This window comes from Phascolarctos cinereus, unplaced genomic scaffold (genome assembly GCF_003287225.1).
Source record: "Phascolarctos cinereus isolate Bilbo 61053 unplaced genomic scaffold, phaCin_HiC Scaffold_5;HRSCAF=322, whole genome shotgun sequence".
NCBI lineage: Eukaryota > Metazoa > Chordata > Mammalia > Diprotodontia > Phascolarctidae > Phascolarctos > Phascolarctos cinereus.
This window is the reverse complement of record NW_027555958.1, coordinates 51,575,484-51,590,598: the sequence shown is the minus strand read 5'-3', so window position 1 is coordinate 51,590,598 and position 15,115 is coordinate 51,575,484. Positions and strand designations below refer to the sequence as shown.

Here is a 15,115-nt window from a genome sequence, read left to right as displayed (position 1 = left end):
GGACAAATCAGTCAGCAAGTATTAAGCGTTGGTTCTGTGCCAGGTGTTATGCTAGCCTCTAGGGACAAGAAGACAGAAATAAACCAGTCCTTGCTTCCGAGGAGCAAGTTCTGTCAAAGAGGGAAAAATCGTACAAAATAGATGAAACAGTGAAGGCTTCTGACAGTATAGACAATATTCTTTTCTCATAGCCCTCCACCTGTCTACCACAGGAGAAGGGGGACATTTTGTCAATTGTCCTCTGGATCTTCATTGACTTTTCAGCTACTAAGAGTTCAGCTGCTTCTAGTGGTGCTTTGACTTCAATCATAGAAGCCATTGCATGCATTGGCTATAGGTGGCCAAGGGACTTGGAGTCAGGAGGACTTGAGTTTAAAACTGGGCTCATATACTTACTAACTCTATGACCTGAGGAAAGTCAATTAGCCTCTATTTGCCTCAGTTTCCTCATCTGTGAAATGAGGATGATAATAGCATCCATCTCTTTCTCTCTTTTTTTTTTTACTGTATATCTCTTTAAAATTTTTTTTTTTATTTTTCCCCAGTAACATGTAAAAACAGCATCTATCTCTAATGGTTGTTGTGAGGATCAAATGAGATAATATTTGTAAAGCGTAATACCTGGCACATAATAGGTACCATATAAATGCTGTTATTGTTATAATTATTATTATATATTATTATATTTTTCTAGTTCTATGGATTCACTTTGTATCAGTTAATACAAACCTTCCTGTGTTTCTCTGAATCCCTCGTATTCATTATTTTTAGTGCTCAATAATATTTCCTCACATCCATACAGTTTTTCAACCTTTCCTCAATTAACGGGTGTCCCCTTTGTTTCTATTTCTTCTCCACTCCCAAATAGTGCTTCTATTAATTATACTATATAGTGGACCTTTATTTCTGTCCTTGACTTCCTTGGGGCATGTACTCAGTGGCAGAATTTCTGGGTAAAAGGATATGGACAATTTAATAATTTTTCCCCATAAGGCCAAATTGTTTTCCAGAATGCTTGGAGCTCTACATCTCCATTAACAATGCATTGGTCCACCTCCCATGTTAGTTCCCCTCCAGTGCTGATTGTTCTGAGATGTTGTCACCTTTCCCAGTATGCATGGTGGGAGGTGAAATCTCAGAGTTGTTTTACTTTGCTGTTACTGATTTGGAACATACGATCACTTAGAGTTTTCAATGCTTCTTTTGAATTTTGCTGACATATTCTCTGACCTATTGGGGAATGGCTCCTGGTCTTATATATTTGTGTCAATTCCCTTTACATTTTAGCTATCAGATTTTTATAATTGATATTGGTTGCAAATATTTTTCCTACTTTACCATTTCTATCCTTATCCTACCTCATTGATTTTATTTGCACAAAAGTTGTAGAATTTTATGCAATCATAATTGTCTTTTATGATTTCCCTTTCTTGTTAAGAATTCCCCCACACACACCCCCAAGCATAATTGTAATAGGTACTTTACCTTGATCCCTTGTAATTTTTTATGGTGTATGGCATTTTATATTTAAATTACATACCTATTTTGAGAATATTGTGATATATGGCATAAGGTATTTCTTTAAACTTACTGTCTGCTGACCCCAGTTACACAATGAAATTAGTGATGTAATGAAAGTTAGAATCTAGGTACTCTTAACTTTCTCTTCTTTGCTAGCGCTTAGACTCCCAGACCCCATAGTAAAGATAGAAAGGACCTCAGAGATTGTCTAGTCTTACCCTCTCATTTACAGGGGCTCAGGGAAGTTATGGGACATCCAACATCTTTATTCTTTACTTTATTGGCATAAGACATTGTCCCAGGAGAGGGCCTTTACAAAGCTTTCAGTATCCATTTAGGCCCCTTTGCTTCTAGGATTGCAAAAAAAGAGGATTTTTCTATTGTAGAATTTGGCCCAAGGAACTTGTAATCCACCCACTGAATATGAGTTCCAGTGAACACAAAACTATGTAAAGGATGAACGACTATGTGACATACTGATTTACTCCTGTATGTACTGTAGTGCTTATCTCTTTTGAGCCCCATAACAACCCAATGAAATAAATGGCATAGATATTTATTATCCCAGTCTCACAGCTGAGGAACTGATGCTCAGTTTTTCCCCATTTTACTGATGAGGAAATTGAGGCCCAGAGAGAGGTTAAGTGACTTACCTATAGTAACATAGTTAAGAAGTATCAGAAGTTGGATGTGAACCCAGGTCTTCTCGATTCCATGCCCAGCACTTTGTCTACTATTCCACCCTAAGGAGTTGAGTAGGAAAGGAAGGGATTTGAGAGAAACTGATCCTTGTCCCTCCTGTGGTCCAGCTAAATCAGCTTCCAGGGCCTAGGGGAGAAATAAATTGAGATCAATATGTATAGTCATTAGAGATGGGCTGTTGAGCAAACTAGAAATCACCTCTGACTTCCCTGGCCATGCCTCCTGGTCTTTGCTGCCTTCATAAAGAAATGAATTTTGGATGAGCTAAAAGGATTGTGGGACCTTCCAAACTATGCTGGCTTGGGTTGCTTTACCCATTCCAACTCATGAGTTAGAACTGGCAATAGAGATGTAGCTTAACCTTTCACTTTGAAACAGGAAAAAAAACCATTTTTTTCCAAAAGCAATCAATCAATCAAACATTTGTCAGATGCCTAAATTGTGCCTGTACTATGCTGAGCACTGGTAATGCACCCCCTTTCCTTTCTTTTCAGAGATGGAGGACTGTGGGTGTGAAATATTAAATATTTCTATACAGAAATGTTGGTTAATTTTGTTGAATTGCTTTTTTTCTCTCTCTTATTATTCTTTGTTCCAAGGGTGGATCTCATGGTAGAGGAGAGAAGATGGATATCTTAGGAAATTAAGACTATATAAAAAAAAGATATCAGTGATTTAAAAAGAAAGACAGTATAGTGAACATTTCAAAATGCATACTCCAGGTGCAGTAGCATAGTCTAGCTATGGTTTACAAAGAAATTAGCAACAGTCTTGTTTCCCCGATTAAGTTTAACTAGAGAAGACCTTCTAGGTGAGTTTTAAATCACCACTAAAATCTTTACTATCAGAAATCCAATTAAGAATCTTCCATATTTTTCATGAGCTTGTCACATTCCTATAAAAAATCCAGTTTTCCATATTGATTTATGAATGGACTTAATTTGGTTTTGTTTACTTAATCTTTTGCAAAAGGTTAGTGAGAAATGACTAATTTCCATTCAATTTGTGGTGGCCTGTTCCTATCAAATTTACATGAATTGTTCAGTAAACAAGGCCTCCTGACTTCTTCTTCTTGGTCATCAGGAATAAAAAAGGCATATCTGTATTTAAGCACTAGAATCCCTCCCTCTCCTCTGCTTCCCCCCCCCCATCATCTTTGAATCTGTTCATATCATATGGTTACAAGTTTGGTAGTTGTGGGACCAGCAAGGCTGCTAAAGCAGGAGGTGAAAACAGAGATAGGTGGTAGGATACTTTTCAGGGAGGGCTGAAAAAACTGTGGTGATTCTGCTGTGGGATGTATGGTCTAGAAGAAAGATCACTGCCTCTAAAGTCAAAGGACCTGGTCCCAAATACTGACTCTGACACTAACTGTGTGACCATGGCCAAGACACTCACCTTCCCTGAGCCTAATTTTCCTCATCTTTTAAATGAGTGGGGTAGACTAGATAGCCTTCTAGTTCTAGAGCCATAATCCTAGAATTGACTAGTTAGTGATTGTCAGAGGCTGGAAAGGTACTAGGAGGAAGCGGCCTGAAGAGGCTCTTCCTTTGTGTGTATGTGTATGTAATTCCATATGTCTTAGGGAATGCCACGGATAATCATTCTGTCATCAGTTAATTGTTATAAATGGGTAGATAGATATATATGCATCTAGAAATAGATAGATTGAAGGATAGATAGATGCATAGATAAATAGAAGGATAGATAGAAAGATAGAAGGAGAGATGGATAGATATAGATATAGATGGATACATAGGAATATAGATATAGATAGATATGGATATAGATATATAGATATGGATATGGATAGATAGATATAGATGTAAATAGGTAGATTGATATGGATATAGCTATAGATAGATATGGATTTAGGTAGGTATAGATAAATATTATTTTATTTTTTGCTTTGGACCTCTGATTCATTAGTATGGGGAATTCCTGGTCTGGAAACCCCCTCCACATATACAAATTGACAACTTGTCTTAGAGAAGTGACTGGGACACTGAGAGGTTAGGTAATTATTCCATGAACACACAACTAGTTTTATTCAGAGGCAAGAGTTGAACATGTATCCTCCTGACTCCAAAGTTCATAGGTCATAAGTATAGAATTGGAAAGGACCTCAAGCCATCTAGTCCAACCTCTATCATTGTACAGATGAGGTCATTGGAAACCAAGGAGGCTAAGCGAGTGATTTGTCCAGTGTTACATAGGTGGTGAACATCACATGAGGGATTTGAACTCAGGGCCTCTGGTTTGATTCTAGAGTCAGCATTCTTTCCACAAAATCATGCTATCTTTCACTATTTAAATAAAAATAAGAATTCTTTTCTGTTAACCCAGAATGTCCTTCTGTTGGCTCATGAAAATTACATAAACCTCCTGTTTTAGAGTTTTTTGTGTCTCTTCTTTGGTACTTCAAGGTATGCACTTTGTCCTCATTTTAGCTTTTGTTTTTTCTTCTTCGGTGCTTCAAGGTATTTAGTTTCTTCAGTATTCTGTTTGCTGATACAGATCATAACACTTCTTTGCATAAGTTGCTGTAAAATAAAAAAATCTCTCTCTGGCATCCATCCTTTTGGGGATTGTGGGCATCTCAGAACATAGCGAGGCTGGTGGTCAGAATACAGACATGCAATCTCTCACTGGGTATCTTTTAAAAGTATAGCTTTAAAAGAAAAAAAAAAGAAAAAAGTGGATTTCTGGCTGACCAGTAGTATGAATTTGGAACTTGGGAATACAAACACAAAAGTCCAGAGAAACCTAGAAAGGTATATTTACTTGACCCAGTTGGAAAGAGCTATATACTGAAACACTGCTAACACTCTAAAAGGGAGAGAAGAAACAAGTGTTCCTTCAGAACATTAATATCTTCAAAGTGTATCAAGGAAGTGAAATGAAAAATGAGAGGTTCTGGGGTAGAAGTGCAGAGAAAATTGGTTCTTCTTTGAGGATTTAAAGAGAGGGAAAAGAAGGGAGGGTAAAAACAATACACTAGTGTAGAAATGAGGAAGAAGGGAGTAGAACTTGCTATTTTTTACAGTTGGAGAATGTGGGAAAGATATATAAACACATATGTGTGGGGAGAATAGGCATGAGACGAATTTCACCCTTATCTGAAAAAGACAGAGGAATATGGACCACATACATTATAGTTTGATATAGGAATATATAAAATGCAACAGGCAAATGAATGAGATGGTTAAAAAGGAGGATAATGCGAGAGAGGGAAGAGTCACAAGCAAAATAAACTTTCTGATTCTGAAAAGGAATTAAAAGGGGGAAAAGAAAGGAAATAGAAGGGAAGGAGAAGACAAAGGAGGAAAGGGGAGAAAATGGACTTGTAGGTGTAGGGCTTAGATCACCTCTTAGATAACTGGAGAATCAATGAACAAATTGAGGTGTACAGATGTAATGGGATACTATTGTACTGTAAGAAATGCTAAAAGATAATTTTAAAGGATTCTGGGTAGTAAGGATTGATGTACAATGAAGTTGGCAAAACTGGGAGACTGCATTGAACAGGACAGTAGCATTGAAAAGAAATTCATCTTTCAAAGACTTAAGTACTTTATTTGACCATGTCTCATAAAGCATGTTACCTTCCTGTTGACAGAGTGGTGATGGATACAAAGTAAAGGGAGAGGCGTGTATTTTTGGACTTCATCACCATGTAAATTCATTTTGTTGAACTGTGTTTAGTTGTTACAAGTTTTTTTTCTCTTTTTCCTCTCTGTTTTAAATTGGGGAAAGAGAAGTGGAGAAGTGTACAAGGTTAGCAATAGTGATAAAACAGAACCATTGTAACATTTTAAAAGTGTACAGAAGACAGGAGGAAGTTCAGATGGACATGTAAACAGGACATTTGTGAAGATTATATAGAATTTATCTTGTGCTTTTTTAAAAAGCAGGTGGTATGAAATATGGGTTTCCTGCTTTATGTATCTACTGCTATTACTCTTAGTGTTTAAGTTCAGAATAAATTTTTTTTTTTAAAAGAACCCATTTGGTGCTGCTGAGGGAGCAAATTTCAGTGATTACATAACCAGGCTCAAAACCCTGGCATCAACTTTCCTGTCTTTTACCCCCAGGATCTACTTTGTTTCAAATATTTTCTATCCTATGCCTGTCATTTATCTTATATCTTTTTTCTCCCTCCTGCTTCTACTACCACCACCCTAAATTAGGTCATAATTAATCTGGTTTAATTTAATCACCTCTTCCTGAGTCCTCCACATTCATTCTGTACCCTTTCCATGTGTACCCTTCCTGTAGTTGCCAAAGTCATCTTTCTGATGCATATGATTATTTCATTCTCTCTCAGTTTCTCAGTGAATTGCCATTGCTTCTAAAATATTAATGCTTTTTCCTGGCATTCAAGGCCATTGTCGTTTTTCTATATGCTACCTTTCCAGTCTTAATGAACACTCTTCCTTTTCAATTAGTAAAGCAAAGCATGTATTAAGCACTTACTATGTTCTAGACACTATGTTAAATTCTGGGGATTCAAAAAAAGTGAAAACGAGCCTTGTCCTCAAGGAAAGCACATCCTCCAAGTGGAAACAACATACAAATAACAAGTTACATATAAGATATGTGGAATACAGCTGGAAGGTAATTGCAAAAAGAAAGGCATCAGCAGCTGTTGAGGGGGGAAAGATGAGGGTGGGGAGGGACTAGAAAAGGTCTTTTGCATTTGTTTGGAAGTAAGCTGAGTCCTGAAGGAAGCCAGGGAAGGTAGGAGTGGAAGGAGAGGGGGCAGATCATTTCTCACATGGAGGACAGACAGTGAAAATTCAGTCAGGAGAAATAGTGTCCTGTACTAGAAATAGCAAGTAGACCTGTGTGGCTAGAACATAGCGTGTATAGAGAAGAGTAATGTCTAAGAAGACTGGAAAGTAGGAAGGAACCAGGTTATACAGAGCTTTGAATGCCATTCAGTCTACTACAGATGCTAATTAGTCTCTCAAGAATTTTCTTCATATTTCTCAAGATAAGAGTTAAATTCAGTCTCTCAGGAGATAAATTATATCAGTACTTTTTCTTCACCCTTTGTTCAGGCATCTCAAGAAACACGTCCTAGCTGCCCCTTAACTGATTTCTAAGCTCTAGACTTTGACCTACTTATTTTAATCATTATTCAATACAACAAAATTCTAGTGTAACAAAATAATTTGGGTGCTTTCTTAAAAGCCGTTGTGACAGTACCTGTACTCTTATGGTTCATATATTCACTTCTTTTGTGCCACTGATTTGTCCACTTCCCTGTCCTTAGGTTATAGCTCTCATTGCTTGATATTTGCACGTCATTCTATTTTTATATTGTCCTTTAGTTGTCAATTTCATTGACAACTTTACAATAGGAAAGGATTTCCCACAGTGTGTGATCAGAAATGATCTTGCGGAATGTTCTTTCTCTAGTAACAATTGTCTTCTCCACGAACTAGGGTCCATCGGCGGGCTGTTTTTTGCAGTGGGAATTGCCCAGTATGCCTTGCTAGGATACTTCATTCGCTCCTGGAGGACACTTGCAGTTGTGGTTAACCTGCAGGGAACAGTGGTCTTTCTCTTGTCATTGTAAGTTTATTTTCTTTTTCTTTAATTTTCATTTAATATATTACAGGAGTATCTTAAGAAGAGGAACATTATTGCCTGGTGGGAGCTTGGTATGCTTGATGAAGAAGGAATTCTTCATCAGTTCTCTAATACTTTGCAACTTTTGGAAAGATGATTAATGTATGCGTTGTACAGATATTTGTTGTTTAAAATGAGCTCTTGATGTAAATATACATATATATATACAGAGAGAGAGAGAGAGAGAGGGAGAGAGAGAGAGAGAGAGAGAGAGAGAGAGAGAGAGAGAGAGAGAGAGAGAGAGAGAAGGATAAAGAAATAGATGCATAGATAGAAGAAGGCTAGAGAGAGAGATGCATAGATAAAAGGATAGATAGATAGGTTAGAGGCATAGATATGTAGGTAGAAGGATGCATAAATGCATAGATACATACATACAAACATACAGATATACATAGATAAATACATAGAAGGATAGATATAAAGCTCTTGATATAAAGTTTATATTACAGGATTATGAAAGTAGGGTACTAATTTGTTTTATATAACTTGAAACCAAGAGAGGCAGCATGCTGTAGGGGGTAGGGGCATAGGTCTGGAGTCAGGAAAACCTGGGTTCAAGTACTGCCTTGGGCATGCACTAGACAAGTCATTTAACCTCTTGATGTCTTAGGCAATTCTCCATTCCTATAAGCCACAGGAGTTGCTAATCTGCATCTGTGGAGGGAGTCTGCAAAGTGGAAGTTCCTTTCAAATCTGAACACCCCCCAACCCCCCAAAAAGATAAATAAAAAATAGGTACCTGAAACCAATGATTTTTTAGATTAGATTATATTGCATCACCTGGTAGCACCTATTTATGAAATGTGAGTTTTAGATGTATTATTCAGGCCAAAAACAATCGTAGTAATTAAATTTGGGGATGTATAAGCCCTAGGATCTGCAAGCATGGGAGGAATGCATGTGGTTGGAGGGAGGGAGAGCAGCAATGAGCAGCTAAGGGGTGCAGCAGATGGAGTGCCCAGCCTGAAGTCAGGAAGACTCCTCTTCCTGAGTTCAAATCTGGTCTCAGATAACTTACTAGCTGTGTGATCCTGGGCAAGTCATTTAACCCTGTTTGCCTCAGTTTCCTCATCTGTAAAATGAGCTGGAGAAGGAAATGGCAAACCACTCCAGTGTCTTTGCCAAGAAAACCCCCGATGGGGTCACGAAGAGTCAGACACAACTGAAATGACTGAACAATAAAGAGAGAGCAGCAGTAGAAGGAAGATGATAGTCAGCAAAGTACAGTATTGTAGTGCTCCCAGAGGCATAGCTCAAAAGATATACCATGTTACAAACCTGACCATCTTAAACCCATCTGCATCAAAAGTGTTTTGCTGCTCTGTGAGCTTGAATTTTTTATAATGAAAGTCAACATCAAAAAATAGAATTTTTCTTTCTTTCTTTCTTTTTTTATTTTGGTGGCCAACTTTGCTGGAAAGTGTTTCACATGTAGTAATGATCTATGTATATAAAATGCCTTAAGGCTTGAGTAACACTTTACATACATTAACTCATTTGACAAAATGACTGATATTTCTCTAGAGGTTCATTAAAACTTCATTAATTCAGATTCTACTAATTCAGAATCTCTACCTGTTTCGATTGAGCTGGACTAAAGTTTAGCATTCTGTAATCTGTGGAGGGAGGAGGAAGAGGTATGTGAGTCCCTAAATAATAGATAAATAAGAATGAAAGTGAAACATTTAACCTAGGAGACAGAACTTTTCAAACATTTGAGAAACATTCCTTTGAATACAATGAGGATCCTTATTTACTTAAGCCTGGCAATATTTTGTGGATTGTAAATTTGCATTGTGTATTGGAAAGGTGTGTTTGAAGCTTCTTTGCTCAGCTGCCATCTCTCCTCCTCCTTCCTCCTTCTTCCCCTCCTCCCTGTTCTCTCCTCCTTCTTCTTTTCTCCTTCCTCCCTCCTCTCTCCTTTTTCTTTTAAGAACTCCATCCCTTTCATTGGCTCTTTGCTTGAGATTTCCAAATCTTTACCTGCACGTGACTTTTCACTAAAACTTTACTCCTAGCCCCTCAAATAATACATCTAAAGTTGAATTAATCTTTTTCTCTACTCTGTATCCTCCCACCAAAACAAACAAACAAACAAGTCCCGCTCTTCTCCGTTTCTGATTCTAGCACCACCATCTTTTATTTAACCTATATGCTATCTTTGACTTTTTCTCCCTCCCTCACATCCCAAATCCTGTAGACTCTGCCTTAGCAATCTCTTTCTTCTTCCCTTGCCCCCACCTGTCTGCTCACACTGTAGCTGCCCTGACCTCCTTGCCTGGTGTTATAATAACATAACTCACTTGGGATAGTCAATAACCTAACTCACTTGGGATGGCCTCCTAAGCTGATTTTCCTTATTCCAGTCTCTTTTCTCCAATCCATTCCTTCACACTGTTTCCTAGTCACTTTTCCCAATACATGCTTTGATCACATCATTTATCCACCCAGAAACCTTCAGTGGCTACCCTTTGCCTTATAAATAATGCAGAAACTCCTGCTTTTAGCATGGAAAATCCTATGCGATCTGGCTCAAATCTACTTTCCCAGTCTTAACTCAAAATGTTCTGTTTCACATACTCATAAGTTTCAGCCAAAATATCCATTTCTATTTCTGGGTCTGTTCACCCCTTGCTCTGGGCTTTGTTCATATCATTTTCCCATGACCAGAATGGACCTCAGTCTATTAGAGTCCTTTCCTTCCTTCAAGACCTAATTTGGGTACCATCTCCTAATAATACTGCCTTCCCTGACACCCCTTCCCTTTATTCACTTCCCCTTCCATCTCACCTAGGTGCAAGTGATCTTTTCCCTACTGCAATTTCTCAAAGCCCCTTCTTTGCCTTTTCTTCCCTGTAGCTATTCCACGCTTTGTTTCTATTTGTGTGCTTGTCCTGAGACTGTAAACTACTTGAAACAGGATCTGTATGATATTTCTCTTTGCATCCCCATCATTCATCACAGTTCTTTACACAGTCAGTCAGGCTTGCTGAATTTAGTTGACTCTACCCAGTGCTTCTCTATAAGAGACTTTCACTAACTGAGACTAACCTTGCATTTTATGTCTCCTTCATCCCCAGCACTTAATTCTAAATCTATGATAATGTGATCTTATAATAAAGGATTTCTTTTAATCCATTATTTTTAAAAACTTAGAACACAGAGGATAAGTTAGGAAAACATGAGATTAACTTCAGTGTAAGTTTTGTGTGTTACATGTAGGGACAGGGGATAGAGACTGGGCTAGTGATTTCAATGGTGTAGGAAATTCCCAGATGATGAAACTCTTTCTACCAATGTGGGTCTATACCTTCTTTGCAATGACCAGAATCAGAGAACTGCCTAGAGCATAAGGGATTAAGTAACTTGCCTGGGATTACACTGCCACTGTGTGTCAGAAACACAACTGATAGCAGGTCTTCCTGGTTCCAAGGCTAACTCTCTATATACTCTGGACTGTAATAGCTTCTCTATACCATGTAATGGGTTGTGGGTTTGTTTTTTTTTAATAACCTCAATAGGGGTAGCTAGGTGGTGCAGTGGATAGAGTACTGGCCCTGAAGTCAGGAAGATCTGAGTTCAAATCCAGCCTCAAACCAAACACTTGACACTTACTATCTGTGTGACCCTGGGCAAGTAATTTAACCCCAATTGCCTAAAAAAAATAACCTCAATAAATTTCTTGATATAATATCTATTTTTTATTTGTAGGTGATGTTTTTTAAAAAGAAAATATAAATAAAACACCTTAGTTATTATAAATTTCCAAGTTTTTTGTGTATTTTTGTCTTAACCCAATTGTGATCACCTTTGATCTTTTTAAGAGTTCTTAGGAAACTGTATTTTATTGTCTTGACCACAGTATCTCTAAGGGCCATCTAGCACAAAAGGGCTTACCTCTGTTAGGTTGGCCACTAAATGGATGAATTCTTTGGCCATTGCAATTCATGAAACAAAGAAAATAAAAATTTAAATGGCCCTGGCCCTGGGCTTTCAGGTTGTAGAAGAAGTGCTAAGAATCACACATAATTTACATAATGATTAATTTAACTGTAACCAATTCATCTGAAACCTTTGTCCATTGACAAAAAAAATGGACATATTTTTGAGTAACTGAATCTTATCACTGTCAATAGTTCCATGATAGACATCATCAAAAGACAAAAGGAAGTTGCAGATAAATGGAAGGCTGGCTCTTGGATGCTTTTTGAAAAGGCAAACAAAGGAACTTATGGAGTTGGGTTTTATCACCCGCCCACCTATGCAATATGAAACATAATTTCATGAAATACTTGGATATCTCATCTTGCAGTGTTCATGAGGAGCAGAAATAAAAATAATGGTTAATGGTTATATAATACTTTAAGTGCAGTATTTCATTTGGTCCTCACAACCTGTGAGACAGGAACTGTTATTATTATTATCATCCCCATTTTGCAAGTATAGAAACTGAGGCCAGGAGAGTTTAAGTAATTTGATGATGATCACACAGCTAGTAATTGTCACAAGTGGAATTCAAGCCCAGTTCTTCTTGATTCCAGGTCTGGTGCCTTTTCTGGTCACTTATGCCACTCTAATTTGATTCTTTTCAAAGAATCTGCTGCTGATCTCTTGCAAAGAATGAGAAATGAAAGAACCTCTATGAAGAACTTGCCAACATTCTATTCTTAACCTGGGGTTATGAACTTTTAAAAAATTGTTTCTTGGGGGCAGCTAGATGGCAGCCCTGGAGCCAGGAGGACCTGAGTTCAACCGGCCTCAGGCACATAACATTAATTAACTGTGTGACCCTGGGCAAGTCACTTAACCCCATTGCCTAGCCAAAAAAAAATTGTTTCTCAAAATTGGTTTCCCTTTTAATCCCATGTATTTTATAGTATGCATTTTTGAAAGTACTATGAGAAGGGGTCCATAGGCTTCCCCAGATTTCCAAAGGGGTCCTTGACACAAAAAAGGTTAAGAACCCTGGTCCTAAACCAAGTTGTCGTGTACTTTGATATTCTAAGACATCTGTGCAAAGGTCAGCACAGGATAGGGAAGTGAAAATATATTGGAAAATATGGCTCAGATTGGAGAAATGAAAAAAAAGGTCAGAGCCTTGGAGACTAGCAAGAGGCTTCATGCCTTGAGATTGTGAATAATTTCTTCCAGAAGGCAATCAGAAGGAACAGGACATATTGAGCAAAAAACATCACAGAAAAAGAAATTTACCCTTTGCCATTTTGTTACCATCTGCTGGCTGTTCTCTAGATTATTATTGTCTTTCCTAAGATATGGCACAGAGTTAGATTAGTTGATCTCAGAGATCTCTAGTCCAGGTTCTCCATCTCTGTCATTTCCTGGTCCAATTGGTCCAATATTCTAACCTGTTGAAATCTTTTTGAGCTGCAGTTCGGGTTGCATCATGTTAACTGTCCTGTCATCGTCCACAACGTTGATAAAAATGTTAAGTGGTGTAAAGCAAGGGCAGATCTATGGAGTACTTGACTGCAGGACTTTTACGTTTCCATACAATCATTATACCACTAGTCTTTGGTTCTAGCCATTCAACCAATTCTAAACCCACCATCATCTCCAATGCTTCTTAAACTGTGGGTCATGACTCAACCCCATATGGGATTTAAGAAGCGCTGAATTCTAACCCATAATATGAAACTTTGCTAAATGCATTCTTAAAATCTAGGTAAAGTCAACTCAATAAGAATTTATTAAACATCTACTATGTGCCAGGCATTGTGCCAAGCTCTGGGGATACAAAGAAAGAAAAAAAAGTAGTCTCTGCTCTCAAGGAACTTACGGTCTAATAGGAGAGATAATTTACAAAGAGCTATGTTCAAATAAGCTATATATGGGATAAATTGACGATAATCTTCAGAGAAAAGTCACTAACATTAAGGGTGATCTGGAAAGGCTTCTGGGGTAGCTAGGTGGTACCATAGTACATAGAGCACCTGGCCTGAAGTCTGCAAGACTCATTCTCATGAGTTCAAATCTGGTCTCAGACATTTACTAGCTGTGTGACCCTGGGCAAGTCACTGAACCCTGTTTGCTTCAGTTTCCTCATCTGTAAAATGAGCTGGAGAAGGAAATGACAAGCCATTTCAGTGTCTTTGCCAAGAAAACCCCAAATGGGGTTAATGAAGAGTCAGACATGACTGAAACTACTGAACAATAAAGAAAGACTTCTTACAGAAGATAGGATTTTGTCTGGGACTTCAAGGAAAGCAAGGAGAGTGAGGTGAAGAGTGGGAGAATTCCGTGCATGGTGGACAATCAGTAAAATTGCCTGCAGATGTGAAGTGGAGTATCTTGTGCCAGAAACGACAAGGAGGCTGGTGTCACTGGGTTCTAAAATATGTGGTAAGAATAAAGTGAAGGAAAATTTGAAAATTAAGAGGGGCCAGGTTATGACAGGCATTGAATGCCAAGAGAGGCTTTTCTATTTTATCCTCAAAGCAATAGGGAACTACTGAAATGTATTGAATAGAGTTCAGGAGATCACTTTGACAGCTAAGTGGAAAATGGACTGGAGTGGGGAGAGACTTGAGGCAGGGAGACCAATCAGCAGGCCTATGTGTGAGGTGACAAGGACTTGCAGTAGGATGGTGGCAGGGTCAGAGGAAAAAGAGGGTGTATACAAGAGATACTATGAAGGTAGAATGATAGAACTTGGCAACAGAGTGGATATAGGAGGTGATAGTGAGTGAGGAGTCAAGGATGGCTGTAATGACACATTGATTATGTTAATTGTTTTTTCATTGATCTGAATTGGTTAATGAAATCTTTGTGCATCTGCATTAGGTTCTAAACAACTCTCTCTTTTCTTCTTCCTCAAAATTGTTTCCAGAATTTCCTTCTTCAGCATTTTCTGTCCTTCCTGGTGTGACCTTTCCTGTAGAGTTTTAGGCAATGGGATCCTATTTTTCCTTTCTATGAATACTTTGAAATCTGTTCGTCTAAGATCTAGGGTATATGTCAGACTTTACCTGGCTTTCCTTTCCTTTTTTTTTTTTTAAAGGCAATTGGGGTTAAGTGACTTGCCCCGGGTCACACAGCTAGTAAGTGTCAAGTGTCTGATCTGAGGCCAGATTTGAGCTCAGGTCCTCCTGTCTCCAGGGCTGGTGCTCTGTCCACTGTGCCACCTAGCTGCCCCTTTTCCTTTCCTTTTCTACCACAAAGTCTCTGGTGGGGTGATTACTGCCTACCAAAGTTTTGATTGTTTTCACCCCAGTAACTAGTTCTTCATGTTGGT

At 38.2% G+C, this 15,115-nt stretch overlaps 1 protein-coding gene across 2 annotated transcripts in view; it reads left to right on the top strand.

Moving 5' to 3' along the window:
- The window catches only part of SLC22A15 (solute carrier family 22 member 15), a 77,244-nt gene that overhangs the window by 26,766 nt on the left and 35,363 nt on the right, over positions 1-15,115 (top strand). For both annotated transcript variants that reach the window (XR_002327575.2, XM_021002539.2), the window contains exon 5: positions 7,674-7,803. Coding sequence is in view for 1 of the 2 variants with exons in the window: in XM_021002539.2 (XP_020858198.1) it covers positions 7,674-7,803 (130 nt within the window). In the remaining variant the exon portion in view is untranslated. The remainder of the gene's footprint in view (positions 1-7,673; positions 7,804-15,115) is intronic.